At 39.8% G+C, this 22,334-nt stretch overlaps 1 protein-coding gene across 1 annotated transcript in view; it reads right to left on the bottom strand.

Moving 5' to 3' along the window:
* LOC123239471 (zinc finger protein 658B-like) overlaps nt 1-22,334 on the bottom strand; it is a 120,903-nt gene that overhangs the window by 54,147 nt on the left and 44,422 nt on the right. Inside the window, exons 6-8 of the mRNA XM_044666748.1 lie at nt 19,179-19,191; nt 7,084-7,573; nt 5,510-5,512 (exon numbers count right to left, since the gene is read on the bottom strand). Coding sequence (XP_044522683.1) covers nt 5,510-5,512; nt 7,084-7,573; nt 19,179-19,191 — 506 coding nt within the window. The remainder of the gene's footprint in view (nt 1-5,509; nt 5,513-7,083; nt 7,574-19,178; nt 19,192-22,334) is intronic.

The raw sequence follows: 22,334 nt of genomic DNA on the forward strand, positions 1-22,334 counted from the left end.
TGCCCTCCGCGGCTCCCTCCCTCCTTCCTTCCGCCGCGAGCTGCGCCCTCTACCTCCGGGTCCTCCCCACTTTGGGCCTCTCCTCTGACCGGCGCTCCTTTCCCCGCCTTCCCGGATCCACGAAATCCCCAACTAATGAGCCATTCTCTGAGCTGAGGGAGCCGCAGGTCCGCGGCAGCCCAGATCTGGGGATGGGAGGGAGGAGCTAAGGACCGCGCGCTCCCGACTTCCTGCTTCCCAGAGGCCTCTGCGCGGCCGCTGGTTGGTGGGCTGGACGGCTCCGCCCTTTGCGTCCCCCCTCTCTTGCCTGCGAGCAGTCAGAGGGGCTGCTCCGGAACCTGAACGAGGAAGGGAATCCCCGGCCTGAGCCTGTCTGCAGCCCTCTAGGACGTGCCCAGGTTTCTGACATGGTCAGGGAGGGAAATGCTGCAGCCTCAGCCTGCACTGCCTGCCGCCCCGCCCCCGCGCGTGGGATGAGTCCGCACTCCGGCTCCCCCCTCCCCCCTTCAGGCAGGCAAAGTGGAGGAAATAAATGGAGAAGATCCGAGAAAAAGGGAACCCCGCCCCCTCCCGCTCTGGCACCCAGCTGACCCTGTCACCGCTGGAAAGCCTGTTAGGGAAGGAGAGAAGCAGAGAAAGATACAGACAGAGACAAGAGACAGAAGCAGATCCAGATATTAAACTATACTATAAAGCAGCGGCCATCAAAACGGTATGTACTGGCTAAGAGACAGAAGGGAGGATCAGTGGAATAGACTCGGGGTAAGTGACGTCAGCAAGACAGTGTATGATCAACCCAAAGAGCCCAGCTTTTGGGACAAAAATCCGCTATTTGACAAAAACTGCTGGGAAAATTGGAAAACAATATGGGAGAGATTAGGTTTAGCTCAACATCTCACACCCTACACCAAGATAAATTCAGAATGGGTGAATGACTTGAATATAAAGAGGGAAACTATAAATAAGTGAACACAGAATAGTATACCTGTCAGATCTCTGGGAAAGGAAAGATTTTAAAACCAAGCAAGAGGTAGAAAACATGACAAAATGTAAAATAAATAATTTTGATTATATTAAATTAAAAAGTTTTTGTGCAAACAAAAACAGTTCAACCAAAATCAGAAGGGAAACAACAAATTGGGAAGAAATCTTTATAACAAAAAACTGACGGGTCTAATTACTCAAATATACAAGGAGTTAAATCAATTGTATAAAAAAAAAATCAAGCCATTCCCCATTTGATAAATGGGCAAGGAAAATGAATAGGCAATTTTCCAATAAAGAAATCAAAAGTATCCATAAGCACATGAGAAAATGTTCTAAATCTCTAATAATTAGAGAAATGCAAATCAAAACAACTCTGAGGTACCACCTCACACCTAGCAGATTGGCTAAAATGATAGCAGGGGAGAATAATGAATGTTGGAGGGGATGTGGCAAAATTGGGACATTAATACACTGCTGGTGGAGTTGTGAACTGATCCAACCATTCTGGATGGCGATTTGGAATTATGCCCAAAGAGGGCTAAAAGAATGCCTGCCCTTTGATCCAGCCATAGCATTGTTGGGTTTGTACCCTAGAGATCATAGATGAAAAGACTTGTACAAAAATATTTATAGCCGCACTCTTTGTGGTGGCAAAAAAACCTGGAAAACCAGGGTATACCCTTCAATTGGGGAATGGTTAAACAAATTGTGGTATATGCTGGTGATGGAATACTATTGTGCTCAAAGGAATAATAAACTCGAGGAATTCCATGTGAACTGGAAAGACCTCCAGGAACTGACGCAGAGTGAAAGGAGCAGAGCCAGAAGAACGTTGTACATGGAGACAGACACACTGTGTGTGGCACAATAGAATATAATGGACTTTTCTACCAGGAGCCATGCAATGATCCAGGACAATTCTGAGGGATTTATGAAAAAGAACACTACCCACATTCAGAGGAAGAACTACAGGAGTGGAAACACAGAAGAAAAACAACAGCTTGAACACATGAGTTCATGCAGACATGGTTGGGGATGTAGACTCGAAATGACCACACCAATGGGACTATCAATGATATGTAAATAAGTCTTGATTGGTGACACATGTTAAAACCAGTGGAAATGGCTGTTGACTTTGGGGTGGGTTGAAGGGGAGTGTGAAGGGGAAAGTAAAAACATGAATCATGTAACCATGGAAAATTTTTCTAAAAAAATAAAATATTTAAATCACAAAAAAAGATTTTTTAATAATTAAAAAAAACCAAAACATTTCCCTTTTGCCTTAATTCATTGTACTGTTTTCCTCCACTTCTTATTGTTGTTCCTCTACAACCCAAAGGACCCACAATAAAGTAATTGGATTTCCCTGGTTAGTTAGAAGGGCAGTTAGCCCCAACTGCCATTTACCCAGTTCTGTGTTTTCTGTCGTTACTCATTCACCAAGTTCAGTCTTACCCTCGTGGGAGTGGGTGTGATCCCCTTGTGTTTGTTATTGTCTGGCTGTTGTTCACACTCTCCCCAGTAGTCCCCTACCTCCCTTTTTATTTATGTCATTTGGCACACCCATGAGGTGGGTTGAGAAGGGAGACAGGAAGTGAGCCCTTGGACACTTAGAGCTACAGTGGAAACAACTCTGAGGGGAACATTCTGTTGAGAGGGATAGTGATTGTCTGGGAACTGACAAGGGGTTAGAGAATCTAACTTATTCTTTGTGGAAGAGTGAGCAAACTGGTATGATTGTTATTGGTATGAAACAGGGCTGGAAAGATAGGTTGGCAGGAGGTCAAGGCAGACCTTCAACTGAAGGGAATCTGGGGAGGAGAATCTTCAAAGGCTCCACAGGGGTGACCTAAGCCAACCTGTAACATAATCTTCTTAGCTCTGCTAAGCTTTTAATGAGGAAGAAGAGAAATAAGAAAAAGGAATTCCCCAACCCAATGAGACCTTCATCTGGTCCTTCCTAGGCCTTCTATCAAAATGACAATGGGCTACTCCAAAAAGCAGCGGTCCTTTCAATGTCAGGCATTATTAAAATGAGAAGAAAGAAGCTCAAAGTAAAGTGACTTGAGCCTTTTCCTGTACAACTCACTGACAGACTAACAGTGGAAAGTTTAGAAGAACATATTAGTCACCTCTGGGAAGGACATGGAGTCAGGTAAAAAGTCATTCCTTAAATGAATGCTGCCAACATGTACAATCTGAGTGATTGGTCCATAGTCCTAGGTTGCCACTCCATTTCAAGAAGGGAACTAGTTCTTGTGATTATAAAATAGGCCTGAAGGAGCATAAGTAATGCCTGGTGTATATATATACCTTCTTTCTGAAATGGAACATAGAAAAAAGAGGGTGCTTGAGACAATGAGACAGCCTTTCTCTCTTGGAAGTTTCCTGGAGACAAGGAGTGGATGCAGCATAATCAAGAACCTCAGCCTTCAGCACCAGGCCCTTTCTGATGATCTGATTCTGGAGCAACTGTGTGCTGGGCAGCCATTGTACTAAATGCTAAGAATACAAATTAGAAAAAGAAATAGTGTTCCTGTCCTCAAAGAGCTCACAATTGAATGGAAGAAAACAATATAGAAAAGGAAATAGAAAAGGGTAGGGGCACGAACTCACTGACAAATAGACTAATCAGTGGAAAGATTAGAAGAACATATTAGTCACCTCTGGGCAATATTCTCCTTGATCTGCTCCTTTAACTCTGCATCAATTCCTGGAAGCCATTCCAGTTCACATGGAATTCCTCCATTTCATTATTCGTTTGAGCACAATAATATTCCATCACCAATAGACACCATAATTTGTTCAGCCATTCCCCAATCGAAGGACATTCCCTCATTTTCCAATTTTTTGCCACCACAAAGAGTACAGCTATAAATATTTTTGTACAAGTCTTTTTCTTATTATCTCTTTTGGGTATAAACCAAGCAGTGCTGTGGCTGAATCAAAAGGTAGATAGTCTTTTAAAGCCCTTTGGGCATAGTTCCAAATTGACATCCAGAATGGTTGGATCAGTTCACAACTCCATCAGCAATGAATTAATGTCCCAATTTTGTCACACCCCTTCCAACATTCACCACTTTCCTTTGCTGTCATGTTAGCTAATCTGCTAGGTGTGAGGTGGTACCTCAGAGTTGTTTTATTTTGCATTTCTCTGTAAGATATTTAGAACACTTTTTCATGTGTTTGTTGACAGTTTTGATTTCTTTATCTGAAAATTGCCTATTCATGACCAGTTTATCAATTGGTAAATGGCTTGAGTTTTTGCATAATTGATTTAGCTCCTCATATATTTGAATAATTAGACCTTTGTCAAAGTTTTTTATTATACAGATTTTTCCCCAATTTGTTGCTTCCCTCCTAATTTTGCTAGTATTGGTTTTGTTTCTACAAAACCTTTTTAGTTTAATGTAATCAAAATTATTTATTTTAAAACATTTTGTAATTTTTTCTAACTCTTACTTGGGTTTAAAAGCTTTCTTTTCCCAGAGATCAGACAACTATACTATTCTGTGCTCACCGATATGGAAATAATCAGCAACTTTAGCAAAGTTGCAGGATTCAAAATAAATGAACATAAATAATCAGCATTTCTCTCTCTATATATATATATATTTCCAACACATCTCAGCAGCAAAAGTTAGAGAGAGAAATTCCATTTAAAATCACCCTAGACAGACTTATGAGAAAGAAAACTAGCCACATTCAGAGGAAGAACTGTCAGAGGGGAAACACAGAAGAAAAACAACTGCTTGAACACATGGCCTTATGGGGATGTAGACACCAAATGATAACTCTAGTCAAACTATCAATAATGAAAATTAAAATTAAAGAAATAAAAAAATACAATAACACTAGACAATATAAAATAGTTAGGAATCTATCTGTGAAGACAAACACAGGAATTATATGAACACAACTAGGAAATGCTATCCACACAATTAAAACTAGATCTAAACAACTGGAAAAACATTGATTTTTTTTTTATAACATCTCCTCATGTTATCTATTCTTTTCCTGATAAATTCTTCTCTTATCAATAGATTGATCTGAAAATTAAAACTATTCTATCCTTCCACTTTAATGTGCTTATGGCATCACACTTTAGGTCTCAGTCATATAGACATTTGGAACTAATCTCAGTACAGCTTATGACATACTAGAGTGAATTTTCTTATTTTGAGCAAGGTGAGAGCTCTGTGTGAAAGTCTATGCATTTTCTGATAGAGAGCAAGACTGCAGCTCCATGTGAATGTCTTTCCACATTGTTAGCATTTATAAGGCTTCTCCCCAGTGTGGATTCTCTGATGTACAAGACTGGAGCACACTATGAATGTCTTTTAACTGATTATATAAGGTTTCTCATTCATGTGGATTCTCTGATGTATAGTGTTAGATTATAACTCCATATATAATATTGTTTAAGTTTATTAATAATCACTTGAAGTAGAAGAACAAAAATAACACTGAGTAAAAGTCCGGTGAGTGAAATTCTCCTGACTAGCACTCACCCCACCTCCACAAACTGTGTTCCCAGAAAAGAGCAAGAGAGAGGAGCTACACAAAAATATATCCTCCCTACCTTAGCACATGTGAGAAGGAACATGGGAAGATGGGAAAGAGAGTTATGAGGAGCAAAATTCTAATTATACAATAGCAAGACTAGAGCTCTCACTGAATATCATTCCATATGGACTATGTAATTTTGGAAAAAAAGGAGAGGATAGGGAAAAGAAGAAAAGGAAGCTTAGCCTGGGGTCCCCCACCTGCATGGGCAGGGAAAGTGACCTGGATTTTCTTATAGGTAGGCTAGGGAGTTAAATTAAATCAAGCCACACTCCAGGGATAGTTAGGTAGATTTATTTAGGTTTTAGGAAAAGAAAGGCTTAGGAAAGTCAGGGAAACTTTGATCTCCAGCAGCTAGCAGGGACCAAAGCTCTCCCCCTAGGTTCGGGGAAAATGGTGCCAAAACCCATGCTTCTCTGCCCTTTTATTCTCCCTCTAACACCTTCCACAAAGGAAGTGGGATGTGGCAGAGGTAGGTGCAGTAGAAAATCCTGGGAGATGAAGTCTCCCAGGGCTTAGGACCACTTCAAAATGTAGTTTCTTACCACAAGCCCACCACACCTTACTGTAAGATCCCATAGTTAATGGGAGTTTGCCTCCTCTCAATGAACCTAAGTAGCTTGGAGTTTTTGTATTGGTATGATAAATTCTCTCCACACCAGTGTGGATTCTCTGATGATAAGCAACACTGGAACTTATTGTGATTGTTTTTCCACATTGATTGACTTAAGTTCTCTTCCCAGTGGATTCTCTGATGTGCAGCAAGACTAGAGCTCTGGTTGAATGTATTTCACACTGCATCCATAAAGTTTCTCCCCAGTGTGGATTCTCTGATGTAAAGCAAGATCAGATCTCACTTTGAATGACTTTCCACATTGTTTTTGTGAGGGATTAAAATTAGGGGAGCAGGAGTGTGAACAAAAGTCAGGAGAGAGGTTTCTTAAACACAAAATGCTTGGTTTATTATCAGGAAAGTATAGATAGGAAATAGAAAGGAGGAAAGTGAGAGAAATCTGATAACAGCTAATAACTATACTTAAGATGCCAATCCTAACTAACATTTTGTAAAAGAAAAACCCTAAATATATCTGTCTTTGAGGGCAGTATCTTCTGCCAGACCAAGGCCCAGCCTAGTGTCCTACTCTCTATCTAATAATATGCCCACTATCTACTAAAGTTGATCAGTAACCAATAAAGCTGTTCAGGCCCTAAATCCATTTCTCTGTATCTAACCATCAGATAGAAACTCCCAGTTCCAGAGAGAGCAAGGCACACACTCCTCTTCTCAGGGTACCCAGAGACAAAAAGCCCTTTCCAACTGCCTGCAACATACCAACCTTACTTGGGCACAAAGTTCTGTCACCAAATGACAAAATGCACAGCAGGGGATCTCTTACTGAGAAATCTTACTCTTCCTTTGCCTCTTAAATTTGAAAATGGAGAAATCAACAAAAATTCTCTTAACACTTGCATTCAATAAGGTTTCTCCCCAGTGTGGATTCTCTGATGTATAGCAAGGCCAGAGCTCACCCTGAATGTCTTTCCACACTGATTGCATTTATAAGGTTTCTCCCCAGTGTGGATTCTCTGATGTATAGCAAGGCCAGAGCTCACCCTGAATGTCTTTCCACACTGATTGCATTCATAAGGTTTCTCCCCAGTGTGGATTCTCTGATGTACAGCAAGACCGGAGCTCTGACTGAATTTCTTTCCACACTGATTGCATTCATAAGGTTTCTCCCCAGTGTGGATTCTCTGATGTACAGCAAGATTGGAGTTCCAAGTGAATGTCTTTCCACACTGATTGCATTCAAAAGGTTTCTCCCCAGTGTGGATTCTCTGATGTACAGCACGACTGGAGCTCCGAGTGAATGTCTTTCCACAGTGATTGCATTCGTAAGTTTTCTCCCCAGTGTGAATTCTCTGATGTACAGTAAGACTAGAGCTCTGATTGAATGTCTTTCCACACTGATTGCATTCATAAGGTTTCTCCCCAGCGTGCATTCTCTGTTGTACAAGACTGGCCCTGTGCATAAACGTCTTTCCGCACTGATTATGTTCACTAGAGTTTTCCTCAGTGAGCATTCTTTGATGTTCAATATGAGATGAATTTTGAGATTCAACACCATGTTCTCTCCAAGCTAAGCTTCTGGTACCATCACTCATGGATCTTTGTAGGTCCATTTCTTTCACAGAGAGGCTCACTTCTGTTGGAGTTGCCTTCTGTTCTGGTCTGATTTCTCCTAAAAGAAACAAACAAGTATAACATGCATAAATAGGTATATATAGACATGTATATCTCCTTTATTCCACTGTCAGAACATAAACTGCTTTATATCCTATTTCTTTGAGTAAGAAGTCTTCCAACTTAAATGGGTACAATCCATCACTTGAACATGCCATTACCTCAAATCTAAAGAGCAATTTAATGAACAAAGAGCCTCCCAAAGCATCACATTGGCTCTTTGGGATTTTGGCAAGGCTGGCATTATTACATTCCTATCTCAGACCATGACTTCAGAATGGCTGGCTGAGTGACTTGACACAAATCATAGCAGCTCAGAACAAATTTTCTGCCTGAGCATGCTCTCTCCATAGTAGCAAACAATTCACTTTCAATTTTTCCTTTTCCCTTTCATTTTCATTGCTTATTCATTTAATCCTATCCTCATAGGTATCATACTACAGTGGGTATATATACTAAATATTCCTATTATTTCATGATATAGGTCATCCTTAAGCATTATAAAATTTCCTTCATGAATGGTTTGAACATATTTTTTTCATTACAGGTTCTGAGATGAAATAAATAAAATGAACACTGTTTTTGGCATTTAAACAAGGCATGAAAGATTTTGTTCTGTTCCCTACTTCTTGAGAGTAGCCTTTGCTTTCTTGGAGTGCCTCTTTTCCCTGCAACAAAATCCTTCTCCTCAATATAATTTAAATAAAGACATGGCATTTTTCATGTTTCAAAATATACCTCATGTATTAACTTGAGTCCATCATCCCTTTGTAAGGAAATAGGATGCATGCTTCATTATTAGTCCTTTTGTGCCATTCCCATTTAGTGGTTCATAAGCCCTTTGTAGATTTAAGATAATGCTCCAAAGACTTGGGCTAAAAACTAGTTACAGGCAGTTTAAGAATTAATGGCCCGATTTTCTTAGAACAATATTTTCCCTCTTGGGTAACAAGTATTCCAAAAAAAAATTTTTTTTCCTGCAGTGACTCCAAATGATCCTAACCAGGAATATGATGCCTTTGGGGTACACTCAATGACAACCTCAAACTCTGACTACTTCTTACTCAGTGTAATACATTCTTTTAATTTCTCAACTTGATAGACAATTATTTCCAAACTTCCAGGAAGGTTGGCCATTCATGCACAAAGGCAAGCACAGACTCCTACTGGTTGTCTCTCCAAGTGAGGAGTTGCCCCATTCCTGGTTAACCCTCTAATTGCATGTCTTCGAGTTTATAATCATGAGATCAAGTCATTAATTGAGTTTACATTATTCTTGCAGCTCAGATAACAGACTCTTTGCACCCCTGGGTCATTAGACACGCAGAGGAGAGGCTGTTATCAAACCCTCATTGACCACAAGCTTTTCCAAAAACGTCCTTCAGTGGGGACAGCTGGGTGGCTCAGTGAATTGAGAGCCAGGCCTAGAGATGGGAGGTCATGGCCTACCCTTACCAGTCTTCTGCCTTGGAGGCAATACATAGTATTGGCTCCAAGACAAAAGGTAAGAGTTGAAAAAAAAGTCCTTCACTGGCCACTCACTGCAATGCTGTGCATGTTTTCTGATCTGAACTTATTCTCCACTTAAGTTCTTCTATCTGGAAGCTCCTTAAAGGCCTTGCTCTGCAACACAAGTTAGTCATTTAGCAATTTCAGTGAAATGTAACCAATTTGCCATTGGGAGAAAGAATGAAATTATATCCTTATGAAGGTGATTTTGTAGAAAAAGTGCTTAAAAATAAAACAAAACAAAGCAATCTATGTTTTTCATGAGTCAATGGAAAAACAAATCTTTCCCATGGTAAGTAGCAAGTCATATTGTTGGCTGGTTAGAGAACTCAAACCAAAAAAAGAATTTTCATCCCTCAGCAAGAAAGCCCATACAATTATCTTCCTATTTCCCACCTTATAGAGATACTGGTGTTTTCATGACATTCTTCTTAAAAATCACAATACAGGAAGTGGCCCATTCTAATTCTACCTTAGACTCTTGCTAGGATGTTTAATACTAAGCAATTCACAGGAGCTCTGTCTGTCTCAGTCTCCTCAACTATAACACAGACATAATAATATCAAGTAACTCCTGGGGCTCCTATGAGAATGAAATAATATTTATAAAGTGTGTGACACATAGTAGGTGCCCTATTCTAATATAGGCTTTTATTTTATCTTTTTAATTTGATATTTCCTTCTTTTCTTCTTAAATGTCTTCATTCCTTTATTTTCTTATTTCCCTGATGAATTAAATGCATTTCCATTCCTCAACACTCTTTTCTCTCTGGATCATCTCAGAGTGACATTCAGGATCTGTTGCTTGTTTTTAAGCCACCTCCATGTTGGGATCCTAGATTGTGAGCTGGTTTTGTCCTTCCTTTTTGTTTGCAGGGGGTTTTCCTAGAATATATTGTACATTTAAACCATGTTTACTGACTGGTCCCATGGCTTATGTCAGGCCCAGGCTCTCTCAGCATCCTTGCATTCTGGTCTCTCTCCTGGAAAGCAAATGCATGCTCTGGCCTCAGCCCTGTTTCTGTCTCTTTCTTGCCCTTATTTCTCAGTTGTCAACAGTAATTCTGTTGGAACGAAAGCAAACCCAATCTCGAAGATCACAGAAGCTTCTTTCTAGGCTGCCATCTCCCTAAATTGAGGGGACACAGTCATCGGATTCTCCCAAAACAGGACAAAGATTGAGCCCCAGAGATCAGGAAAGAGCCTGAGACAGGCGATTTATGCACAGTCTTCAATCCTACTATGTGCTGTTGAATGGAGAGAATGAAAACATGAAACAGCTCCCTGGGTCCACTATAAATTTAGGCTCCCTAATCTCAGCTGAGCCCTCATTACCCTAAGGCAATTCTTTGATATCTCCTTAATTGTTTCCCTTTGCCATTCACCACATCTTTCCTAAATACTTCCCTTGGTTTCCAAATGTCCTTTATGGCTTACTCTCACCCCCTGCCCACACCTTCTCATTGGAGAGGTTGGTAGCATTTTTCACTTTTAAAAAACTGGATATTGATAAAGAGCTCTCTTCTTCTCTGGATCTTACAGAGCTCAGAGACCTCCTTTTCCTCCTTGTCCTCAGTATCAGAAAAAAAGGTCATTCTGTCTCCAAGCTAAAGAAAATCTTTTTACAGGTGCAAAAAATCCCATTCAACTCCCTCATCTAAACCCAGTCTATTCCTTCTTCCAGTAACTCTATTTTTCTTTCATTTTCTGTATTTCCTAAACTAATGAAATAATGATGCTTTTTCTATGAGAACCAATAAAGCCATTTCTGCCTAATGCTCCAAAAACTCTCACTTGATCTATTTATCCCAATGAGATATTGTCCAATATCTGTCCACAGTTATAGGGCTAACCTGCTAGAGATGGCTATTTGCTGTTAGTTTTGCCAATGCATTTCCCTTGTTTCTTCTATCATACTTTTTGCCTAATATCCTCAAACTAGAGTTCCTGACACTCCACAGCTAAGACTTCTTTCGTGCTCCTTCACTTTTGTGCCTTTCCTCTCTTTATTCTCTGCAATGGATTAGTATCAGGAGGGTTTCTACAGAATTGTTGGCACATTGTTTGCTCCAGCAGATGGTGAGCTCCCTGAGAACAGGGTATCCACGGCATATTTTTCTGTCCCTTATAACCGAATATAGGACCTGGCACTTAGCAAGCACTAATACACGTTTCCTGCTAATAAGGAGCTCCTATTGGCTAACTGAACCCCCTTCTGCAGTTTCAGGAGAGCCTCATGTTCTTCCATCCTAAACAATGACTTCTTATGAGTTCACAGACAGATCCCCTGAAGGGAGCTCAAAGGACATGAAGTCCAACTCCTTCATCTTACTGATACCAAATTCAGGCTCAGGGATTCAGTGACTTGCCCAGGAAGCCACTGCTAAAATATCTGAAAAAGAATTCCAAGTCAGGTCTTCATGCCCTCAGATCTAGCCTTTGCTTCACTACGGCATACAGAACTCTGGTAACCACAGCTCTCACACACCTCTTCTTCCTATAATGATTACATTTGGATTTTGACTAAATAAAATAATTATAAAAAGGGAATCCTAAAAAGTGGTTGCCAATTATTATCCCTTAAGATAGGAAAACAATTAGCAGGTTTTTGCAACTTTGATTAATTGGAATATTAGTAAAAAGAGGGAAATGTGGGGAGGGAAAGAGGTAAGGAGACTGTCTGACCCACCCTAAATGCAGACCCAATGAAATGAAGCTCGTTCCCTGACAGAGTTCCAATCCCCATGTGGGAATCCTGGTCACTCACCAGCAAGCCTGGCAGGATCCAGCCAAGGTCCCAATGCAGAAAAACCCTCCTCAACTAAGCTCACCAAGGCAGCAGTGAACCCAACAAGACAGTCCCCAATTCCAAGCAGCTCCAAAGCCCCAATGCCCAAAACTCCAGGCCAAAGGCCCAAAGCTCCAAGTCAAAGTCGAAAAACCCCAAGGAACCATCCTCCAGAGAAGTTAAAAGGAGAAGATCCAAGCAGCAGAGACTCCAAAGAACTCCAAAGGAGAAGTCTACTGGACAGGAAGTTCAGGACTTTTTATAGTCCTTTTGCTGCATCCCTTCATGTCCCTTCACCCTTTACGGGAACCAATAACAGTCTTTTTAATTTGCCTAGCACTGGGGGTGGGGAGGGGTGGGCAGTGCCTTTGGAGTTGTCCCCCACTCCAGCAAGTGACTTGTGAACTCTCATACTTAGTGACTGGTAAGGTACTAAGTAGGGGTACTTAACTTTTTCATGCTGATTGATAGAATAGGGAGTTGGATTCACTTTCACATGCCTCACTCACCTGGAGAGCAGTTTCTCAGGTCTTCTTGCTCTAGCATCCACGGGGCTTCCCTTTGCTCGAAATAAGAGATCACATCTTCTCTGGAAACTGCAAGCCCTGGGCATGGGGAATCAATTAGGGAGGAGGATGGAGAGAAACTTATCTTTAGGGAAGGGCACATCAATCCAGTCACTCCATTTAGAGAATCCCTCCATTGGGTTAACACAGGAGTCTGCCTTCACCCCATAGCATTTGTAGTGTAAGGACCTCAGGATAGGATGTGCCATGTTTCCTGCTGTGGCACCTGTAATGAGCAACAGCCCAATCCTCTACCTATTCCCCACCCTGCTGGGTTCCACTCTTGCAGAAACTCCTAAACACAAGCTGGGTAAAAGGGTTATTGTTCTGGATCAATCTGAAGACCCAGACAAAGGGACCTTGAGGTATCAGCTCTTGTCTTATCACCCAACAGCACCGCACTCCACAAAACTGATATAAACCTTGCATACTTTTCAGTTGGGGAGTTTCTGCCTCTTCTAATGGGTGAATCAATAAATCCTCATTGGTCACAATTCTCAGGTAGTCCATTGTTCCTGACAATGACAGAGGAATGTAAGCAGGATGTTTACAAGGACTCCTGAAGAAGAGTTTCCACAGCATTTATTTTTGGAGAGAGGAATAGAGAGAAGATCACGAAACCAATTTGGAATCAGAAAATTTGGTTCTGGTGCATTTCCTTTGTAGAAGGATGGACTCATTCTAGACTTACCCATTATTACAAAATGAGAGGTAGTTAGAAGTTCAGTGGATAGAGACCTGAGGTTACAGTCAAGAAGGTCTCAGTTTAAATCTGGCCACAAACAATAACTATGAGTGTGCCTCTGAACAAGCCACTTAATTTAATCTCTATTTCCTAACTGAAAATGGGGATAATTGTGTGGGAAGAAGTGACATAATATAAGGAAAACCCTTGGCAGAGCAAATGGCCAAGACCAGGTCACTATAAGTGCTCATTTCCTTCCTTCTATTTCTTATTAGCTGTGCTAGAAGTTTAGGGCAATAGGAAGGAAGACTAAGGACAAATCTGCTCTATGAGGGGCACCTAGAACCTATGAGCTGTTATGGTTATTCTTATGCTGTATGGGTAAAACTACTTTTTAGGCAGGGATAGAAGGCCAGAAGCAGTTTGGTACACCACTGACACTGTTTATTCTAAGGAGAAGTAGGGATAGGTAATGGAGGTAGGAAATGGAGAATAGAGTTCTTATATAATAACTTATGCCTATAAATCTAAAAACCCTATAGTAAGAGTAATAAAACTCTATAATAGAACTGCTTTCTTTCCAGCTTCTTCTTGTCTGACAGAGCAGGCCTACCTAAACCTTCTCTCTCTGAGTAAAGATATAATTTCTCTATCTAATCCTAAAATAAAATATTATGGCTTTCGCTTCCCTTAACCTCCTTAAATCCATTTTTTTCAACTCCAACTACCAAAAGCCAAATGTCAGATCTCAGGACAGAGACCAACAGCACTCCTATTCTCTGAGATAGTTAGAGAAGATGGAGCCTAGAACTCACTCCCTTCAGCTTTTCTAGTCAGCCTCTTAATGAAATGGAGTAATATTGAGAAAACTTCTGCTTTTAAATAGACAGAGTAAAATTTATATAACTTCTTCTAATCTAGAACTTTCTGCTCCTAATGAGACAGAGTGAAATTAAGAAATTCCTTATAACAGAGCTAAAAGTTTATGCTGATTAAAGAGTAAAATATTCCAAAATACCTGACCCATCCTAAAGATGAAGACGTTATAAGGAAAACCTACCTGAACAGTTTTCAGAGATTTGTTTGGGAGGCAAAATTCAGGTTCAGGTAAAGGTGAGACCAAAAAATATTTGAGAGTAGTTCCATGTCTGAGATTCTTGAACATGGATTTAATTTCTGATCTTCTGATCTGAAGCTCCCTAGACTTGATAAGAGAAAGTTTCAGGAGCACTAAAGGAAACCTCCACGTTCGTATTACATAATGCCAAGTTACTTTATAGAAAACTAGGCAGCAGGAGATCCCTGTTTTCTTGGACTCAGAAAACTAGCATTTTTCCCTTTCTCATAACTGATAAATGGGTGAAATGTTATCTACTATTAATGAAGATATTTTATTGGATTATAAACACATTTACCAGGGAGATTTGTCCTTACCCACAGAGCGCAGGTTCCGGGCATTCTCCAGCATCACCTCCTTGTACAGCTCCTTCTGGGGAGGGGACAAGAGGCACCACTCCTCCTCGGTGAAGTCCACAGCCACGTCCTTCAATGTCACCACCTCCTAAATCATCAAAAGTCATAGCACATAGGCCTGAAATACACATCAGGATTAATGACTCTCATCTATTAGAGGAGAAAACCAAAGCACAGAGAAGGTCAGAGCCCACACTTGAAACCATAGTCTTTAAGAGCTCAGTGGAATTTTTAGAAAACAGCTCTCATTGGAATAACACCAAAGAGTGCCTATGGAATTGTGCTTGTCAAATCCCCTCACCACCTCAGGATTACATTAGTATCACCACTTTTTCCTAATTTACTTATTTTGTGGTCATAGACCTTAAATTTTCTAAAACTAATCATTTTTTAAGTAAATCACACAGCTGGTATAACTTTTCTCCACCCCATGCTGTATTATGTGAAACTGGTATTCAAACAAACTCATGTATTTTTAGAACAAAGTCTATTTCACATCTTTTTAAAATTTTGCTGTCTGTACCTGATGCTTAGGCATACTTGATGCTTAGGAATACTTGATTTTGATTTTGGGGAGCAACCTGAAAAAGCACATCTTTACCAACAAGATTGTGGGTATATAAGGAGGCCTCTCACAAGGCTCAGGGTCTTTGATTGCTGACCAGAGTTTGGCTTTATTGGGAGACTGGCCCCTCTCTCAATAAATAGGCTTCAAGACTTTGGTTCAATCTTTTGTGTCTCAGCTAATAAATTCTCGCCACAGAATGCATCTCCCTAAGAAATCATGGAGCAAGTCTGAGTTCTATCTGTGAGGTACATGGATCTGTGGAGAAGGAGAGAGCGAGGTAAAAATTCTTTCTTCCTAGAACTCATAAGTTACTTGTTCTAAACAAAAATCTGTGAAGAGTTTGTGAGAATCTTTCAAGTGCTGTATATTCTGGAGGGAAGAGAGTTCTACGGGATGCCTTAAAGGAGAACAAAGCAAAAGGAAAGTTCTAGTATGTTTTGTGCATGACCAAAATCAAGTCTGATCTGGTGGACTTGACGGAGTGATCTGGGTTGGTTTTCAGTCAAGTAAGAATTCTTGTCTGTTATTACATTAAGGTCTTGAGGTTATTCTTACTATGACTGTTTCCAGTGAAAACCTTTTCCTTTATGATTGCTTCCATTTGTATATGGCTTTTATTTCTTAATTATATTTCATTATACAAAAACTAGAGTGATTATGATGGAAAAGTGAGAGTTCCTTTATCCAATAAGAAAGCAATATTTAATTAATTTGTGTTTTACCTGAGCTTATTCATGAGAAAAATTATTGCCACTTTCCTTATGAGAAAGAAAAGATTGAAACATACCGCTAGAACTCTAGCAACTTCAAAGAATTAGAGTCAAGAGTGTTACTGATGTACAATCTGAAGGAGAGATTGGCTAGATCTCAAAATATCCTTAAAATTTGGAAGACTCATCTATATCTCTAATCTTCTCTATGCCAAATGTGTTTGGCCAATGTGCCTACAATGTTTTGCATTTCACTTCCTTTTTTCTATTTATTTACTTCTGAACAAGTGAGGGATTTATTGCTATTTTTTATATTTTTCCAAGAATTTAAGAATCTTTTCTTTTGTCTAGGATCTCTTGAGTCATTCTTCTTCATTGCATCATACTCACTGTGTGGGTTCTCAGCAAAGAAAGGCAGTCAGTCTTCTTATGGACTGATAATTGACTCAAATTCAACAGATGTCATTCCAAACCTCTTCCCTTCTCTAATTTCCAACATCTATCTGTCACCACCATGGGGTGAAGTAATGAACTCCAAACCTCATGTTAAGGAAAAAGTTAATCTCAAATATCTTATTTCTCGCCCTGATTTACTGTTTTAGCTTTTTTTCCTCACTGATTTCTCCACCATGTCCTTTATTTGGGCAGCTTCACTCCCTTGCACAAGTCCAATTCATCCTGCTTTTGTTTATTGTCTTTCTCTATGAGACTGTGAGAACCCTGAGGCTAAGAGAACAGAAAACCTTGAATCTCCCAAGGTAAACCTTCCCAAAGAAAGCAAAAGAGAGAACAGTAGATTTGCAATGGAAATCCACAGAAGGGAAGGATACAAAAAAATAAAGAACATTCAAAGAAAATCTTGCCACCTCCAAAGCAAAATATGCTGATCTCAAAGACAGGATGAACATAGAGAAAAGAAACATTATAGGTCATCAGGAAGAACACCTCTGCATAACACAATGATGAAAGTAATCAAAAAGAATTGGGTAGAACTTCTGAACATAGAAAATGAAATTCCAGTGGAAAGATCCAAAGATTGTCTTCAGGATGAAACCAGAGGCTACTAACTCCTAGATAGGTAGTGGTAACATCAAACAGTTTAAAAAAAAAAAAAGTGCTACAAGCCATCAGGAGAAAGACCTGCAGATACAAGGGAAAGGATATTGGAATAACACAAGATTATTCCAAATCCAGCAGAAATGAAAGAATGTGTTCCAAAAAGCAATGGAACTCAGGATGCAGCCCAGAGTGACCTATCCTATGAGAAGACTGAATCTATCTTATATCATTTATTATTGATCCCATTTACAATAAATTGCTTTTGTCTCATAATTGCCTGAGTCATGGTTCTCTGTCTCTTGGCATCGTTCAGTATTCAGCTAATCTGTACTAGAAGGGGGTGTATTTGAGAGATGCTGCAAAGGTGAAACTGTCAGGTGTGGGCACCATATTGGCTGGGTGGGATGAGAGCCAGTGAGGAGTCAGAGGACTCCTATGGTTCTGAGCCTGAGGGACGAGGAGGATGCAGTAGAGAAGGTGGAGGTCGTGTCTGATTGAGAGAGAGCAGTTTCTATTTTGGACACACTGAGTTTCAGATGCCCAAAGGTTGTGCAGTTTGAATTATCAGTATGGAAATCTGAGATGCAAGCCTGGAGGTCAGCAGAGACATTAGGACAGACGATGTCCATCTGAGACTAGTCAGCAGGGATGGTGATTTCATCCCTTCTCATTCAGGAGATCATAAATAAAAGAAATCTAGAGGCAGAGCAGAGGAGGACTAAAATTAGGAACCTGAATAATACTCCTCCTAACCTTAGTGTTACAAGGTGTGATCTGGAGGAGGATGCAGCAAAGACAGAGAAGCAGAGATCAGAGAGGTAGGAGGTAAACCAGGAGAGGCCAGTGTCCTAACAATCTAAAGAGAAGAGGGTATCAAGAGAGAGAGACTGGCCAAAAGCACCAAAGGCGGCAGAGAGGATTGAGGGAATGAGGACTATATATAAGCCAATATCCCTGGTGAACATTGTCTCAGAAATTTCTTTTATTTTTTAAATTAAATATTCATTTATTTAATTATTAATTTAGAATAGTTTTCCATGACTCCATGATTCATGTTCTTTTCCTCCCCTCCTTCCACCATCACCTGTAGCCAACATGCAACTTCACTAGGTTTTACATGTGTCACTAATCAAGTCCTATTTTCCATATTATTAATATTTGTTTTAGGGTAATCATTTAGAGCCTACATCCCCAATCATATTCCCATTGAACAAAACCAACACAACCAAAATTAGAAGGGAAGCAACAAATTGAGGGAAAAAATCTTTATAACAAAAATCTCTGACAAAGGCCTAATTTCTCTAATTTATAAGGAGCTACATTAGTTGTACAAAAAATCAAACCATTTCCCAATTGATAAATGTGCAAGTGACATGAATAGGCAATTTCCAGATAAAGAAATCAAAACTATCAATAAGCAATGAAAAAGTGCTCTAAATGACTTGAAATCAGAGAAATGCAAATCAAAAGAACACCTAGCAGATTGGGTAACATGACAGCAAAGGAAAGTAATAAATGTTGGAGGGGATGTGGCAAAATTGGGACATTGATGCATTGCTGGTGGAGTTGTGAATGGATCCAACCATTCTGGAAGGCAATTTGGAACTCTGCCCAAAGGGCTTTAAAAGACTGCTTGCCATTTTTTTTTTCATTTGGAGTTCTGGGTTAAGATGGAGGCAGAGTAAAAAGAAGCTGCTTAATCTCTCCTAACCAAAGCATACAAGACTCCTCAAAGAGACATAAAAACAAATCCAGACAAATGAAGGGACCCCACAACAGGATGCAGCATTGAAGATACATGGAATCGGGGCATTTCCATGCTATAAATGGATGAAACAGCTCTCACTAAAACTCAAGTTAAAGAAGCCCCTCCCCCACCCCCCACACCACGTACAGTGCCAAAACCAGCGCACAAGAGTTAAAGCAGGTTTGGGGCACCAATTAAGTCCTTGGCAGCTCCAGGGCTTGTTCCCGAGAGCATTAAGGCTTAGGACCCCAAAAGGCTAAAGAAAGCTCGTGGACTTTGAACACAGACCTTGAGCGCAGGTGCAGGTGAAAGCATTGACTTGGGCATGGACAAGGATCTTGAGCACAGGCTTGGACCTCTAGTGGGGTCCCTGTGCAGATGGGAGCACGGCTGTGGAAGCAGCCCCATGAAACTGTTGAAGGAGCCTTGGGCAGGGGGCAGACCGAGGGGACCACCAGGAGGCTTGACCCCAAGCACAATGAGACCTGAGACCTCAGGAGCCTAGAGAGCACAGACAGACCCTGAGTGTGAGGATAAAGCTGAGAAGGCACAGGGCTAACAATGGCAAGCCAAAATCGGGAACCCCAGAAGAGAAAGATCATCAAGAAGAAATCTGTAACACTCAATAACTTTTACACAGAGACAATCCAGACAAAAGAGCAAACAGCAGAGGAGAACAAACAAGTAATCATATCCAAACCTTCACAAAATAATGAAAACTGGTCACAAGCTATTGAAGAGGTCAAATCTGAGATGATGAGAAAGATTGAAGAGATCTGGCAAGAAAATAACAGTTTAAAAGGCAGAATTTCACAATTGGAAAGTGAGGCTCAGAAATCAAATGAACTGATGAGCAAATTGAACACCAGAAATGACCAGATTGAAAAGGAAAACCAGTCCCTAAAGGATAGAATTGAGCAATTAGAAGTTAATGATCTCTCAAGACAGCAAGAATAAATAAAACAAAGTCAAAAGACTGAAAAAATAGAAGGAAACATGAAATATCTCAATAAGAAAGTGACAGACCAAGAAAACAGGTCTAGAAGAGACAATTTGAGAATCATTGGTCTTCCTGAAAAAGCAGAAATTAATAGAAATTTGGACTCCATACTAAAAGAAATTATTCAGCAAAATTGCCCTGAAGTTCTACAACAAGAGGGCAATATAGACATTGAAAGGATCCATAGATCACCCTTGACACTAGACCCTGAAAAGACAACGCCCAGGAATATAATACCCAAATTCAAGAGCTTTCAAGTAAAAGAAAAAATCTTACAAGAAGCAAGAAAGAGACAATTCAGGTATCAAGGAGCACCAATCAGGATCACACAGGTTCTGGCAGCCTCCATGCTAAAAGACCACAAGGCTTGGAATATGATATTCAGAAAGGCAAGAGAACTGGGCCTTCAACCACAGATCAACTACCCATCAAAACTGACTATATACTTCCAGGGAAAAGTATGGGCATTCAACAAAATTGAAGATTTCCAAGTATTGGCACAGAAAAGACCAGGACTAAATGGAAAGAGCAACTAATCCCAATACTATACAAATTATTTGATATGATAAGCAAAGAAGGAGTCCTACCAAATTCCTTTTATGACACAAATATGGTACTGATTCCAAAGCCAGGGAGATCAAAAACAGAGAAAGAAAACTACAGACCAATCTCCCTAATGAACATAGATGCAAAAATCTTAAATAGAATACTAGGAAAGAGACTCCAGCAAGTAATTAAGAAGATCATCCACCATGATCAGGTGGGATTTATGCCAGAAATGCAAGGATGGTTCAACATTAGGAAAACCATCCACATAATTGTGGATATCAACATATCCATATCAACCATATCAACAGTCTAACAAACAAAAATCACATGATTATGTCAATAGATGCTGAAAAAGCCTTTGACAAAATACAGCATCCATTCCTATTGAAAACACTGAAAAGTACAGGAATAGAAGGACCTTTCCTAAAAATAATAAACAGTATATACCTAAAAACATCAACAAGCATCATATGCAATGGGGATAAATTAGAAGCCTTCCCAATAAGATCAGGAGTGAAACAAGGATGCCCATTGTCACCTCTACTGTTTAACATTGTACTAGAAACACTAGCAGTAGCAATTAGAGAAGAAAAAGAAATTGAAGGTAACAAAATAGGCAAGGAGGAGACTAAGCTATCACTCTTTGCAGATGATATGATGGTCTACTTAAAAAATCCTAGAGAATCAACTAAGAAGCTGGTAGAAATAATCAACAACTTTAGCAAAGATGCAGGATACAAAATAAATGCACATAAATCATCAACATTTCTATATATTTCCAACACATCACAACAGCAAAAGGTAGAAAGAAAAACACCATTTAATATCAACCAAGACAATATAAAATTCTTAGCAATCTATCTACCAAAACAAACACAGCAATTATACAAAAACAATTACAAAACACTTTCCAATCAATTAAAACTAGATCTAAACAATTGGAAAAACATTGATTGCTCATGGGTAGGATGAACCAACATAATAAAAATGACCATTCTACCCAAATTAATTTACCTATTTAGTGCCATACCTATCAAATTACCAAAAAACTTCTTTACTGAGTTAGGAAAAACTATAACAAATTTCATTTGGAATAACAAAAGATCAAGAATATCAAGGGAAATAATGAAAAAAAATGTGAATGAAGGGGGCCTAGCAGTACCAGATATTAAACTATACTATAAAGCAGCAGTCATCAAAAAACCATGGTACTGGCTAAGAGACAGAAGGGAGGATCAATGGAATAGACTTGGGATAAGTGACATCAGCAAGGCAGTGTATGATAAACCCAAAGAGCCCAACTTTTGGGATGTGAATCCACTATTTGACAAAAACTGCTGGGAAATTTGGAAAACAATATGGGAGAGATTAGGTTTAGATCAACATCTCACGCCCTACACCAAGATAAATTCAGAATGGGTGAACGACTTGAATATAAAGAGGGAAACTATAAATAAGTTAAGTGAACACAGAATAGTATACTTGTCAGATCTCTGGGAAAGGAAAGATTTTAAAACCAAGCAAGAGCGGGCAGCTGGGTAGCTCAGTGGAGTGAGAGTCAGGCCTAGAGATAGGAGGTCCTAGGTTCAAACCTGGCCTCAGCTACTTCCCAGCTGTGTGACCCTGGGCAAGTCACTTGACCCCCATTGCCCACCCTTACCACTCTTTCACCTATGAGACAATACACCGAAGTACAAGGGTTTAAAAAAAAAAAACAAGCAAGAGTTAGAGAAAATTACAAAATATAAATTAAATGGTTTTGATCATATTAAACTAAAAAGCTTTTGTACAAACAAAAACAATGTAGTCAAAATCAGAAGGGAAACAACAAATTGGGAAAAAATCTTTATAACGAAAAACTCTGACAGGGGTCTAATTACTC

Source organism: Gracilinanus agilis, chromosome 3, assembly GCF_016433145.1.
Source record: "Gracilinanus agilis isolate LMUSP501 chromosome 3, AgileGrace, whole genome shotgun sequence".
NCBI lineage: Eukaryota > Metazoa > Chordata > Mammalia > Didelphimorphia > Didelphidae > Gracilinanus > Gracilinanus agilis.